Genomic DNA, 13,862 nt, shown 5'->3' on the forward strand with positions numbered 1-13,862 from the left:
GCGGCGCAGTGCGCCGCGGACTTAATAATGCAGTAAGGGTTGTCTGGGAGGAGTTAGGGCGGGCCCTGTCCGGGATAAAAACTTGGAGGGCCCAATCAGGCGCCGCTGCGAGGCCACTCCCGGGGCCAGCAGAAGCCTCCGGAGAGCTGCCAGGGGTGGGTGGGTGTGGCTGGCGCTCTCCTGAGGGAGGCCTTCCCGAGGGAGGGGGGCCTAGCGCCCATTTTATTCCTTCATAAAATGGGCTTAATTTCTAGTGTATGTAACATAATTCACAAGCAATAGCTTACATTTACTTTGCAAGGTACAGGGTGGATATGCAACATGTTGTAATTTATTATTTAACTTACAGATTGAGCTACTGCAATGAAGGCTGGTGTGCATGTTCAAGACATCATCTTAAATTTCAGGCACACAGCCAAACTCCCTCCCTCCTACATTGCCAAGATAGATATAAAATACAGTTAGGTACTTTGATCACTCTCCCATTTACAGAAGTGTAACATTTAATTTTGTATGTACATTTAAAAATTATCCTGCTTCATAAGACTGAACATGTATTTGCTCCCAAACCGATTTTACTGGATCAAGGATTGGAGAGAGAAAATATGCCAAATCTAACATGCTAGTAATTCAACTCTATATTATTCTTACCTCTAGTTCTAGCTTGGAGGATATATGGATCAGAGTACTCCAGTTTCTGACCTCTCCAGAAAATGAAGACTTTGCTAACAACATTGGCACTGTTCTGTGGCCAACACCAGCTTCAAGAGTTATAACAACTGCATCAACGCTCATTTTCAATGTTTCTCCCATAGGAACCAATTCAGTTACAGGAATAGGACTTTTGTTTTCGTCAGATTCCTCAAGGAACCACATATTTAACTTTTTAATATCTTTCTGATCCCAAATATCTGGAGGTATAGGACTGATGTCTTTTTCTTCAGTCTCCTTAGTTGGGAAAAATGCTGAAGTAATTGTGATCACAGTATTTAAGATAATTGGAGACATCTGAATTAAAAGGAAGAGGGTTACTGTTAGCATTTACGAATCTCTGGTGAAACAACAACTATACTACATATAAAAAAGGACAGGTGGGCAACTATTATTAATTCATGGTAGAAGGGAAATCCATTCCTCCCCCTTATTGCACTCTGACCCTTTCTGCACTGGAGGCTTTGGACCAGCTGCAGGTTGGAGCTTGAGCCAGAGCAGGTTGCCCCACCATTTCCTGCTCCTGCACAGGGGAGCATTTGGCCCATGCACCTCGTCTGCCCCGGATTTGTGCTCCCACATGGGAACCGAGATAGTGAAGTTCCCAGTGCGGAAATGGTCTCCATGTTGTCTGCTTGCCCCTGTTCCCCCCTTTTGCTGGCCTCACTTTCCCATCCTCTGTTAGCTATTATTTTACTCCTCCCTTGATGCTTCTGTCATCTTCCGCTTGCTCCTTTGTCCTCTGCTCATCTCCCCCTCTTTGTGCCTTCCTTCTCTCTGACTCAATCCCCCATTACCTCCGGGCTGGGGGCCACAAAGCACTGGGCATCATTTTGGATTGCTACAAGAACCTAAAATACAGCCTGTATGTATTTCTCTGATGGTTTCTGCACATGCATAGCCACTGCTTTGTCATTTTTTAAGGTTTTAAACTTACATTCCTTTTGCAGTTTTCTGGGGTTTGCAGGTTTAAGGGATCACTCAGGTTGCCAAAGCATCTTATGGGGCCAATGGGCCCATTTCTAGGTCATTATTGGATTTAGACAGGTAATGGTATACAAAACATAAATTACATATTACTTCATTTTAAAAATATTTTAATAAACTTAATTCTACTATTCTAGCATTCTTTAATACTGTAAAATAAAGAAGTCTATAACTGAAACTTTTAACCTACCTTAATCATTATGGATTTAACAGACAGATCAGCTTTCTGTGGATCTGTACCGGATTGCATCATTTCAAAGAACAGGTCACAGGGCTGCAATATCTGGATACAAATAATAAACTGATTATAATTGTCTGCTAAAGACATGCTTTGAACATATAGCAGAAATCAGCTAAACATATTCTGTAGGAATAAAGCTAAACAACAAATGTTTTATTTTTGCCTGTACATAAGGAACATGTGAACACATGAAGCACCCTTATACTGAGTAAAACCATTAGTCTATCAAAGTCATTAATGTGAAAGGCAAAAGCTTGTTAGCGTCTCAGGTGGGAAGTCTGAGGCCAATAAATATGATTCAGTTTCCAATCTAGACTGTTCTTCCAGTACGCCAAGATGTGACACAAAGTGGTATACTGTTCAACCCCATCCCCAGGACTGCTCTTCTGCTATGTAATTAGGTTATCTCAGCTCTGATCATTTCCATGCCACTTTGGAAATCCAAGACTACATTTCTTTTTTAGTATCAGGCAATGTATATATACTTCTATCTTGTTTTTTTATTGTTTCTTCTTTCTTACAAGCTTCTTCTCCAGATTCATCTTTCCTGTTCCCCACATCTACCTTCATCCTCTTATTGATGTCATGTTCATCCCTGGCTCATGACATGGATGCCTCAACTAGAGTCCCAGGATTCTCATGGGGCAGCTAGAGAGCTTCCTCCTTCAACTCCCCGTTCCCCATTAGGGTTGGGTGCTTCGACATCTGAAGTGACTGTTTGCGCCCGAAGTAGCCAGCACCACAGCGCAGTGGGGGAGCAGAGGTTTGGGCGCACTGGTCAGCGCTCACATGCTTGTGCAGAGCTCTGAGCCGGTGTGCAAGCGCCAGGTTGCATGCTGCCAATGGCGCCTCCCCTCCCCCACATGCCACTGGCTGCTTCAGGTGTGAACAACTGCTTCAGACACAACCCTACTCCCCATTTCTCAGGTTTTCGGGGCTATCTAGCTTTCTATCTTACTCTAGATGTTATGGCTGCCCTTTCCTGCCTCTATATTTCAAGCTGTAAACTGTGTATACCTTTGATGATAAGATGGTGCATCCTGTAAGATGACAGGCACTGGGAACAAATGGTGCAGGGGTGGAGAAGGACCTGGCTCTATATCTGTTCCAAACTTTGTGTGTCTCCAGCTTTAGCAACACACTGTCCTAAGCTGTTTATAGTCTCCTCAATAATTTTCTATCCAGAAGTCTGAGTTTGCCATTTTTGGAGGGAATTGCCACAGAACATTTTATTTTATTTATTTATTTATTTATTTATTTTATTTTATTTATTTTATTTTATATTTTATTTTATATTATATATTTTATTTATTTATTTTATTTATTTACCGCCCTCCCCGAAGGCTCAAAACAAACATGACAATTAATTAGAAGAAAAATCCTTGTTCTTTCTCCAAACCCCTCCCTTCTCTCTGAGGACACTGTATACTTGCAACAACACAAGGAGGGCAAAAGACAAGGAGGGTTTCCAAGTCTGGGACATGGAAGGCAGCATCAAGCATAGGAGGAAATACTTCCATTAGTAATTATTTATTTATACTGATGGCTTAATCCTCAAATATTTGGTGATTTTGCATTTAATCTAGTTATTTTAGCATTATCTGTTCCTCAAATGAATTCACTGCATTGCTTTTCAAAATGCCTGTTAAAGAAAAGTAGCACTTTATTTTCAAAATTTAATACCAGTTACTGTATCCCCTGTCTTTTCCCATGACTCCCCCAATATAGTGTTCTAACTTGCACTCATAAAAACAGACTCAAAAATTTCTTATACTACGATTAATACGGGTAAACATATCAAGGCCACATCCCTCACACCCTCAGTAACAACTACATCTTGTAATGGAGACTGTGTGCACGGCTCCCAAAGTCAGTCCAAAAACGGTACACGCAAAACTGAAGATTATGCTAAGAATGTGCCTGCAGATTATATATGAATCCATGCAATCCACATCAGTACTGTACAGTGGTCCCCAACCCCCGGTCCGGGGACCGGTACTGGTCCGTAGATCAGTCGGTGCTGGGCCGCGGCTCGTCCTCCCCAGCTGCTGCCTTGGGGGCTGCCCTGCCACTCTGCTGCCGGCTTACCTTTGGTGCTCTCCAGCGGCCACCATGACTGGGGCTCCCCCTCGGCATGGCACTGCGCAGCTGCTGGCAGCGCCCCCCGGTGAGTGGTAGGAAGTCAGGGGCGCTGGTGGGAAAACAAGTGGAACAGGGGCTCAGCCGGCTGCGGTGTCCTCCCTTGGCAAAAGACTACCCCCCTGGGCCTCAGTAAAATTGTCAAGCGTTGACCGGTTCCCAGTGATAAAAAGGTTGGAGACCACTCAGCATGGTAGTTTTTTCCACTGAACAAGAATTTCCATTGCATGTTATTATCTTCTTAATTCATCTGATGTTGTTAACTCACATGTAGTCACACAATTATTAACCAAGAATATATGTTAAACACTTCACTCTTAGTGATCATGTTACATTATTTGCATTCATATCTACTCCAATAGAATGCTGACCTTAGCATCTGTAGGCTGAAGTGTTGCAACCTTTCACATACTGCAAGACCCAGTAATTTCACAAACACTGGCAAGATACTATGCAGAATCACAGTTCTAGATTAAATCATAGCTCTTACCGTGGTAATATTGTCTTTTCTCATTTCTGGAAGAAATGGGCAGGCTTGCATTGTTAAATGTTTAACAGCAGCTGTCATTTTAGACATCTCAGGGCCATTTTTCATGGAGACTTCACACTGTGCGGTAACTACCAGTGCAGGAGCATCACTTCTTGTTAAATCAGCAACAAACACAATCTCAGGATTTTTAACAACAACATTTATTTCCATCGTAGATGCTGGTTGTACAGGAACTAAAAATATAATGTTTTAAAATCAGTAAGAAAGTAGTCCAATTATTTTTCATTTCATCTGTACAGCTTTTTAGTTTTAGCTTTTTAAGTAGAAGTCTGAACAGATATTTTCACAATATCTGTTGTGATAGAAGCAGGGAAGAAGCTCTAGCTATAAACTTGAGATTAGAACTCCTGTATCATTTTCAATTTGGTAACATATGTAAATGTCCTGGATCAAAGCAGTCCAAGGGAGCTTTTCCTCCCATAGGACTGAATCCATCAAGGTGTGAGTTGAAAGGAAAACGTACTTGCACAAGCAGTAGCACAATGGCTGCAGCAATACATAGACCTCTGATATAATTTTAATGAAATAAAATCTATATGGAGTAATGAAATGTACAACATATGGTTCACATGGTTTCATTTAATTCAGTTTTGAAACTTATCAGAAGAAATACCTCGTGCTATGTCTTGAGCATGCAGAAGAGATAGTGGGAATACGATCACTTTCACTTAGCGCAAGCAAACAGCAAGGAATAATTTTAGCACTCCCACATTAAAATATTCTGTGGGATCCAACCCACAGGATACTTACTCCTAGTACTTTGTTATCTGCAGTGATGTCTTCCTTCTTTAGAAAACCCATCAAAGCCCTTTCTGTTTAGAAAATCAGTGAAAAGATGTTTCATCATTTCCTTTTTAGGCGTGGGGGATAAAGAAGGTGTCTTGCTGTTGACTTCATGAACAGATTTTTAAAATGTTGTTTTGGGATATTTAGCATCAGATTATTTTAATTATAAACTGAACTTGCGTCTCCCTAGGACGCTGAAGGGCAATATACCTGTGACCAGTATTTTATGAATTTTGTAAACTGCCGTGAGACATTTGAGCGCGGCGGTATATAAATATAAATAAATATAAATAAACTTTGAACTTGCTTGATATCAATATTTGTTTTACATTATCTTAATTTATGATTTAGTTTCTTTATGAAAAAAGCCAAATCAGAAACGCTGAAAATATCATAATTCCTTTGGAAAAATGATACTTAAATGTTTTTATTATAAAAAAATAATAGTATTCAACAGAGTAAGGATATATATTTTTCATACCAAGAAAAAATGGCACCACATATCATAAATGCATGAAAACAAGACAGGGGGAATCATTAAATTTTGGGGGGACAAATCTCACAGAAGGAGTTACATAAGAAGAACTTTTCAGAAGACCTACCAGCCTTTCTGCCAGCCTCCCCCCTCCCCGCCCCCGCGTCACATGAAGTGCTAGGGGCCCTCATGCACAAAATGTATGACTCTACAGGAAACTGTAGGTAGCAGAAGGGAAGCCATAACAATCATCTCTTCTTGCCCCTGCCAAAGGATCTCAATGTATAGTGTAGTGGTTACAGTGTTGAAATAGGATCCCCATTCTCCCGTGGAAGCTTGCTAGGTGACCTTGGGCCAGTCACCCACTCAGCTTACTGTATCTCACAGGATTATTGTAAGGCTAAAAGAGGAGAATAACCTAGGTCACACTGGATCCCCACTGGAAAAGAAGACAGGGTATAAACAAAGAGAATAATAAGACACATTTAGGGGCTATCGAGAGGGGGACAAGGCAGGGAAGATCTACTCTGCCACTTCCAGCAAGCTTTTGTGCAAGAAATAATCCTTTATCATTTAACGTATATCTTAAACATGAGAGCACAAAATATTCTCAGAAAAGATTTTCATAATCCTATAGTTTTCTTTCCTTTTTATTTCATTCATTTTTATTCCTATTTTTGTTATTACCATAATTTCCATTGGCTACCAAGTAGCTGTTATTTCATTTTTCATCCAGTTTGGGTGAAACTTCAGGAATTGTAACTCATTATTCAAGGGATCTTACCAGCTAGATGCCAGCCTGATAGGAAATAAGGTTCTGGTTTTACAGGCAATTGAAGGCAAAATACCTACCAGAAATAATCTGATTTGATGATGGACTGAATGTATTCTATATACTAGTTTAATAATTCTTCATGCTTCCTGCCCCTTACATCATCCCCACCCCATCATGGCTATGCCTACTAAAATAAAGATACTTTTGTTTTAATTTGAGTCCTTTCTGTTTAAATTTGATTTGATATTTTTAAAACAAAACTCCCTTTAGAGGCAGAAGTATTCTCCCCATATTTCATGCTAACTGTATAGCAGCTTTCTGGATCCTATAGCACCCAGAATTTTTAGATCCCCAATTATATTGTTTAATTACGTATTAAATAAAACTGGATGAGAATGAAGATGCCACAGCATGAAACATATTTTTGCTATAAACCTGGGGTCCTTTCTCTTATCCATCTGAAATCTGGCAAGCAGAATTCTTTGAATGGAAGGCAAGATACCTTAACATTTCTTGAAATTTAAATGGAAAGCATACAGCATGCAATGAGGAAGATCTTCAACCTCAACAGACAAAAATATGCTGCGGATCCTGTCTGAAAAAGTAAGGTCTTATTAACATGGCAGATTGCATGATTTGAAAGTTAACCTGTAAAGGCTGGTATTAGGTGGTTGTAGTATTAGACAAGTAATGGGCTGTGTTGTGATCCACTTAGAGCCATAAACAAATACATACTCTGTGTATTCTATAATGTACTGACCTTGTTCTTTCACAGCCAAAGTTTGTTGCTTGAAGTTCCTCTGCGCAGCAGCACTTTCAGCAGTTGCCTTTAGAAATACATCCGCAACAGTTAGTAAAAATTCTATGCTGGCACAGAGGTATGTTTCCCGAACGACTGTGTCAATAACTGTGGTGCCATCTCTTCCCTGCTTATAGCTTATATCCACCATGACTTTCTTTTCTGATCCATGTTTCATTTCAATCATTCTGCAAAACATAAAATTTATTTACATTATTCATAGTCTGATTTTCTCACTGACACTCAATACAGATTATACTATGTAAATCAGTGCAACCAATAGGATTACAAGCAATGTAATTAGACTACAAATTGCAGAATTTTGAAATGAAGCTGTTCTCTGAACGAAGCATACACATTAAACATGACAAGTTAACAATGCTAAACAGAGTATCACAGAGGGAAAAATAGAATGCATTCACTTTGGTCAATCAGTTATGAATGATATAGTTCTATTTCTTTATAAAAATGCTTCCTTGAACAATTCTTTTGTACACAGTTTGAGACATGACAGGAATGTAGAAGCCTCATCTACCTCACAGGGTGTCTGTTGTGGGGAGAGGAAAGGGAAGGCAACTGTAAGCCGCTTTGAGACTCCTTCGGGTGGAGAAAAGCGGCATATAAGAACCAACTCTTCTTCTCTTCTTCTTCTTCTATTATTTATTTATTTGATCTATATAAACCACTCTCCCAGCTTGGAGGCTCAGGGCAGTGGTCATCACAACAACATGTAATAAAGTTAAAATAATTAATTTAAATGTAAAATTTGATTAAAACAGATTGAAAACAGTATCAGCATCAACAGCCCAAATATAAAGTGCTTCAGTTCTTCTGGGACTACACTACAGCCTGAGGGCATCTAATGACAGGAAGGGCCTGAACAGATGGTGATTATCTAGTCTTGATGTAACCATGGCATAATCCAGGTGGATGTACTAGCCAAGTCAAAGGAGGGAGTATATCTTCTGGGCTAAAGTAAGTTGGAAAAAATGTTTTTGTAGGTTCGTTTACTTGCTTCTCCAGCAGTAATGCTGATCTACAGAGCCAATGAAGGTCAGATGAACCCAATAAAAGTTGAAAGCTAGGTGACATCTGGAAAAATAGTGACCAGATCAGGGTGTATTATGCAGCACGGAAAACTCACAAAAAGACTGCCAAAAATGATGTATTATTTTTTTAAATCTTAGTGAAGCACCATTTTTGCAGCGCGAAACCCATTGTATTATTTTCGTTTTTGCAATGCAAACGTTGACCACGTTTCCGGCAGCATTTTATCACTGAGGCTTCTATAACTAGCTTTGTGATGACTTTTCTTGTGTGACAGCACTGAGGATGGTCTTTTTTTTTTTTTTTACAAAAATGTGAGTGTGTTTTTGTTCTCCTCCCCTTTTCTGTTCACAGTCCCTCATCTACCAATGGGATCTCGATTGCCTGCTGCTGATACTCTGCATTTGTCAACTTTATTGCTATATAAATTACTAGAAATTACCCTTTGGTATGCATGGCATTTCTCCATAGCCTTCTGCAAATGCTCCTGAGATTACAAAGCTCTGTCTCTAAACAGCTCTGTCTCTAAACAGTGACTCGGGGGAGGGGAGGGCTTGTTTGAAAGTTAACAGGTGGCGAAGCAGAGGGGTCTGAAATGCTGGCTCCTGCAGGAGCATGAGGAAGCAGAGCTGCTTCAGGCCATGAGCAGAGGTCCCCATTTTGGGCTCACCAGTGATTAAAAAAAAACCTTCAAAGGGGAAGGGATGATATGGTGGGGGCTTTAAGTTTACATGGGATCCTGTGGTCTGGTGTGGTCCATCCTGCGCACTCTCTACGAGGAACGGTATAACTTAGAGGGGGAAAGGAGGTAGTTTTGCCACTTAGAAGTCTGTGTGTTCCCACGGAAAAGTCTCCATGTCCATGAACTACAATTCCCATAAGACCCCGCCAGCACCATGTGGCGGTCAGATGGCTTTGCAGCACAATGGAGGAAGTTCCCCCCCCACACACAGTTAGAGTCAGAATGGTTGCGAATGCATAATTACTCAAAAAAACAACAGCATAGAATCAGAGCAGATGTATAAACGGGAATGTTTTAAAAACATTGTTTTTAAAGGACGATTTAAAAGGGTCAGTAAATTGACTGCAGAGGAAAGCAATGCATGCATAATAGGCCCAGGAGCATTTTTAAAGCTCCTGATTTATCTCAATGTAGGTGTATTTATGTCAGGATAGAGAAAATGTATTCCTCTATTCCTAAATCTTTCCTTAATGGGGAGATTCAACAGATAGGTAAATCTGGATAGGGGCTTGATTCACTCAGATTCCATTTGGTTCTGATAACATAAAAGACAGTGCAGAATAAGACCTATATGCTGACAAAGCCGCCCCCCCATTACCATCTATATTTTTCTTTCCTATCTTCTTTTTAATCCCTCTTTTATAAATTTGTAATATTTTGGCTAATTTTCAAAGATACATCTTGGAAATATAATTTATTTTGGAAGGCTGTAGTTTTCTAGCTCTCCAGCAGTGTCTAACTTTACTTGTAAGCGAACTCTTGAAAATGTATGGATTTATAAAGTACAGAGAACTAACTGAGATTTATGGCACTAGTGATAAATTATGAACCAGAGCACGTTGAAATGCCTGTTGGCTTTTGCTTTGAAAAGCCTGCTGGCTTTCCCTGACGCATCATGCTGCCAACCTCTGCCCAGCCGACATGCATCTTTTAGCATCCTCTGTCCGCCGCTCCCCATGCCCGCCTCTTCCATGTTTACAATATATTTATCAATGTTTTTTTTTTAACTGAGTATATTGGAAGTTTATTGGTATCTGGACAAAGCTCTCTCATATCTGCAAGCTGAAGGCTGGTTTTATATGCATAGAATTTTGATGATTACAACTTTGAGTTGGTTAAAATATTGAAAACTTCTAGGAGAAGTTTCAAAATCATAGGAGGAAACAACCACTGATGAAAGGTCTGCTTTGAAAACAGAACAAAATCTAGAGTCCATTCTGGTTGTTTCATTTATCATTAAAATAGAGATTGTATAAATATACTGTTAACTGATTTTGATAGCCTGGGACAGGTTCTCTCTTTTTCTGTTAGGATATTTATTCAGAACCGCCTATTTTTTTGTGTTGTAGATATATTGGAAGTTGTGGCAAGTATGTAGAAAGAAGAAATGGAAAATGTAGTAATTATGAAATTATATATATATCTGTATCTGTAGATCTGTAAAATATTGGTTATGAAATTAGAAATTTTTAAATGCCTGAAGTAAAAAATATTGTATATTGTAGAGAATGTTTTGGGGATTATAATGAAGGGGAAGTTGGGGAGAAAGCTTTCTTCCTGTTCTATATTTGAGAGTTTATAACTGATATATATTATTCGTTATGTATCCCCTCCTTTTTGTCCCTTAGATACATTTAAGATCTCAGACCATCTTTCTTAAACTAAGACGTCATACAAGAACTGTAAGAGTACACTGTATATTACTTTTCACCAACTTGTTGAAGCACAGAAAACAAAAAAGATATTTTAATGAGCTAATTTACATCAAGTATTAATCTTTCATATACACAATAGTACTTATTTTCTATTATTTTATATATCATTTAAAGCAATATAAATTGTAAAAATATGTAATTGTGTATGATCTAAACTGGTTTGTACAAATAACAGCATTCTATACTCATATCAGATCCCCTGTGAGTATGAATACAATTCAATGAAACCAAATTAGCAGTCTCATTATTTCACTGATCTGGAAAATAAGATGTACTGTTTTGAACAGCAGACTGGCTCACTCACTTTGGAATCTGCAGTTGTGAGAAGTGCAAAGAAAGTTCTGAATATGCTCACAGCTTAAGTGCTACCTTGGATCATATTCAATATCTCCCTACACAGTTGGTGGTATTGTCAATAATTCAATCTCTTTTCTTGTAAAGAAATAACTACCTTGGTGTAGCCTTCTGAACTATCTGTCGTTTATCATCTAAAGTGCAGTTTGTTAACTTGACAGAAGCATTCATTGACTCATCTGACAGCATTTTGATAGCAGCTGATATTAACACCAACTTCAATTCTGCAAGTTTCAGAGCATTATCTCGCTGATCCAGAACTGAACTCTGTTTTGAAAAGAAAATGAAAACCTGAATGAAATATAATGCTTCTGTAAACATATAGCTACTATTGCTGTGATGAAATTCCCGAACATGAATGAAAATCATACATCATAGAGAACTGAACTTGTCATACTGCTAACAAAGCAAACTGTGGGACCTCCAACATCAGGCAGAGACTGTTCTGTAATTCAGCAAAGTAAAAATCAATATAACAACCATGACTCAGCATATCCCATCTATATAACTTTTTTAGAATCTTAATTATCACAGTAGATGATGATGACAACAAAAGTTGATGGTTCAAGTTCTCATGAACTACTCTAAGAGTCCATCTGGCTCACTCTAAGACTCCCTCCGGTGACTAGAAGATCATGGTTCGGTGTTATGACTAAAAAGTACATATCGTTTCTCAAGAAACTAAGTGTTAAAAAATCTGAGTCACAAAAGAGAAGAGAATGGAGTATGTAAGCCAGAGGACTTCTTATAGCTATTCTGGAATGAAAAAAAAACATTATGTGAGTGAATCCATTGTTGAGAAAGTAAATAAGGACTAATCTGTAACATAAATAAAGCCCGACTGGGGTGGTGGGAGGAGTTGAGACTCATCACCTACCTGATTGACCGTCCATTCAACGAATGGCCAATCAGATATACTGCCCCCCAGCCACCTCCCCCTCCAACTTCTTATATTTGGAAGATGTGCCAGCCTGCCATAAACCAGGCAGCAAGTGGGAGCTGGGAAGGAAGGCCAGGGACTGTGGGCCAGGGGGGAGGCAGCACTCCTCCCCCACTGTGAGCAGCCTTGGACACAGCCTTGATAGGGCTGCCCGAGTGGGCAGGAGGGACCCTGCCCCTACCAGTGCTACTCCCACCCCAAACAGTCCTGGCTGCAGCCTCGGCAGGGCTGCCCAGGGAGGGGAGAGGGACCCTGCCCCTGCCATCGCTCCCCCCCTCCCCTGAGCAACCCTAGCCACAGCCTCGCCAGGGCTGCCCACGTCGTTGAGGAGGGAGGGAAATCACCCACCAGTGCTTCCCTCACCCCTAGCACTCCCGGCTGCAGCCTTCCCAGGCCTCAGTATGGCTGCCAGGGTTGGGGGGGGGAGGGAGGAAGCTCGCCCTTGCTAGTGCTGCCCCCACTCCAAGCAGCTCTGGCTGCAGCCTTGCCAGGACTGCCCGAGTTAGAGGGAGCCCTGCTGCAATCTCAGAGGGCCTGGCCCACTGTGTTTTTCATACAATGGGCTTTTCTGCTAATTAATATATAAAGCTGTGTTTTTTCTCTTTTGTCACGTGTAAAGACATACCTTAGGTTGTGTCATAAAATGCCCCCAATATTAGCCTCATTAAAACAAATACTAAAAGGAAAAGAACAATTTCTCACACATAAAACATATCCCTAAGACTCCTTTGTTTACCTGGCTAATCAGATGAATATTACTAGAACAAAAATAGAGTTATTTGCCTGCCAACAAATGCAGAGCTAACTTATTTGCAGTTACTCTGGTCTCTCATTGAAGGGAAACAGCAGAAGAAGAGGAAAACATAACATGCAAAACAAGTCAGAAACCTAAAAGGTTGAGCAGTTAAAACATGAAATTACAATAATTTATTACACTGTGCGCAAAACCTTAAGATTAAAAACAGCTTGCATAGAATGCAAATAAAAGCTCAGAATATAATATACAGCAACAAATCCTCCACAGAATGGTGGTTTATAGTTACCATCTCTGATGAGTGTGGTCTTGTCAGTATATGCAGGCCTGACTATAACTATTATTTGAAACTACACTTTTTCAGTGCAAGTTGCAACCATTCCTTATAACCTACTGGTCGTTCCCGTTAGCCTAGGGGCTAACCTACTGGTCGTTCCCGGCCCCAAGGAAGCCCGCCTGGCCTCGACTAGGGCCAGGGCCTTTTCGGTCCTGGCCCCAACCTGGTGGAATGAGCTCCCGGAAGAGCTGAGGGCCGTGCGGGAATTACCAGCATTCCGCAGGGCCTGTAAGACGGAGCTCTTCCGCCAGGCTTATAACTGAGGCCGGGCGGAAAGAAGATCAGCCCCCCCCTCACAAACTGGCGGTAGAGAGCGTCACCCCCCGCCGTAGATGAGGATGCGGAGAGCAAATGAGTAGATTACGCCATCGCTGTTACAATTACTGTAAATCATTGGTTTTTATTGTCATTTTATGGTTTTAGGGGACGGGGTTATGTAAGCCGCCTCGAGCCTTCGGGGGGAGGCGGGGTATAAATATAATAATAATAATAATAATAATAATAATAATA

General features: G+C 40.4%; 1 protein-coding gene across 3 annotated transcripts in view; it reads right to left on the reverse strand.

Moving 5' to 3' along the window:
- Positions 1-13,862, reverse strand: part of VPS13A (vacuolar protein sorting 13 homolog A) — a 181,439-nt gene that overhangs the window by 68,153 nt on the left and 99,424 nt on the right. For all 3 annotated transcript variants that reach the window (XM_077344731.1, XM_077344732.1, XM_077344733.1), the window contains 5 exons: positions 11,419-11,588; positions 7,425-7,651; positions 4,569-4,801; positions 1,889-1,981; positions 652-1,008 (listed from right to left, as the gene is read on the reverse strand). In XM_077344731.1, the coding sequence (XP_077200846.1) occupies positions 652-1,008; positions 1,889-1,981; positions 4,569-4,801; positions 7,425-7,651; positions 11,419-11,588 (1,080 nt within the window). The remainder of the gene's footprint in view (positions 1-651; positions 1,009-1,888; positions 1,982-4,568; positions 4,802-7,424; positions 7,652-11,418; positions 11,589-13,862) is intronic.

Source organism: Paroedura picta, chromosome 7 (genome assembly GCF_049243985.1).
Source record: "Paroedura picta isolate Pp20150507F chromosome 7, Ppicta_v3.0, whole genome shotgun sequence".
Classification (NCBI taxonomy): domain Eukaryota; kingdom Metazoa; phylum Chordata; class Lepidosauria; order Squamata; family Gekkonidae; genus Paroedura; species Paroedura picta.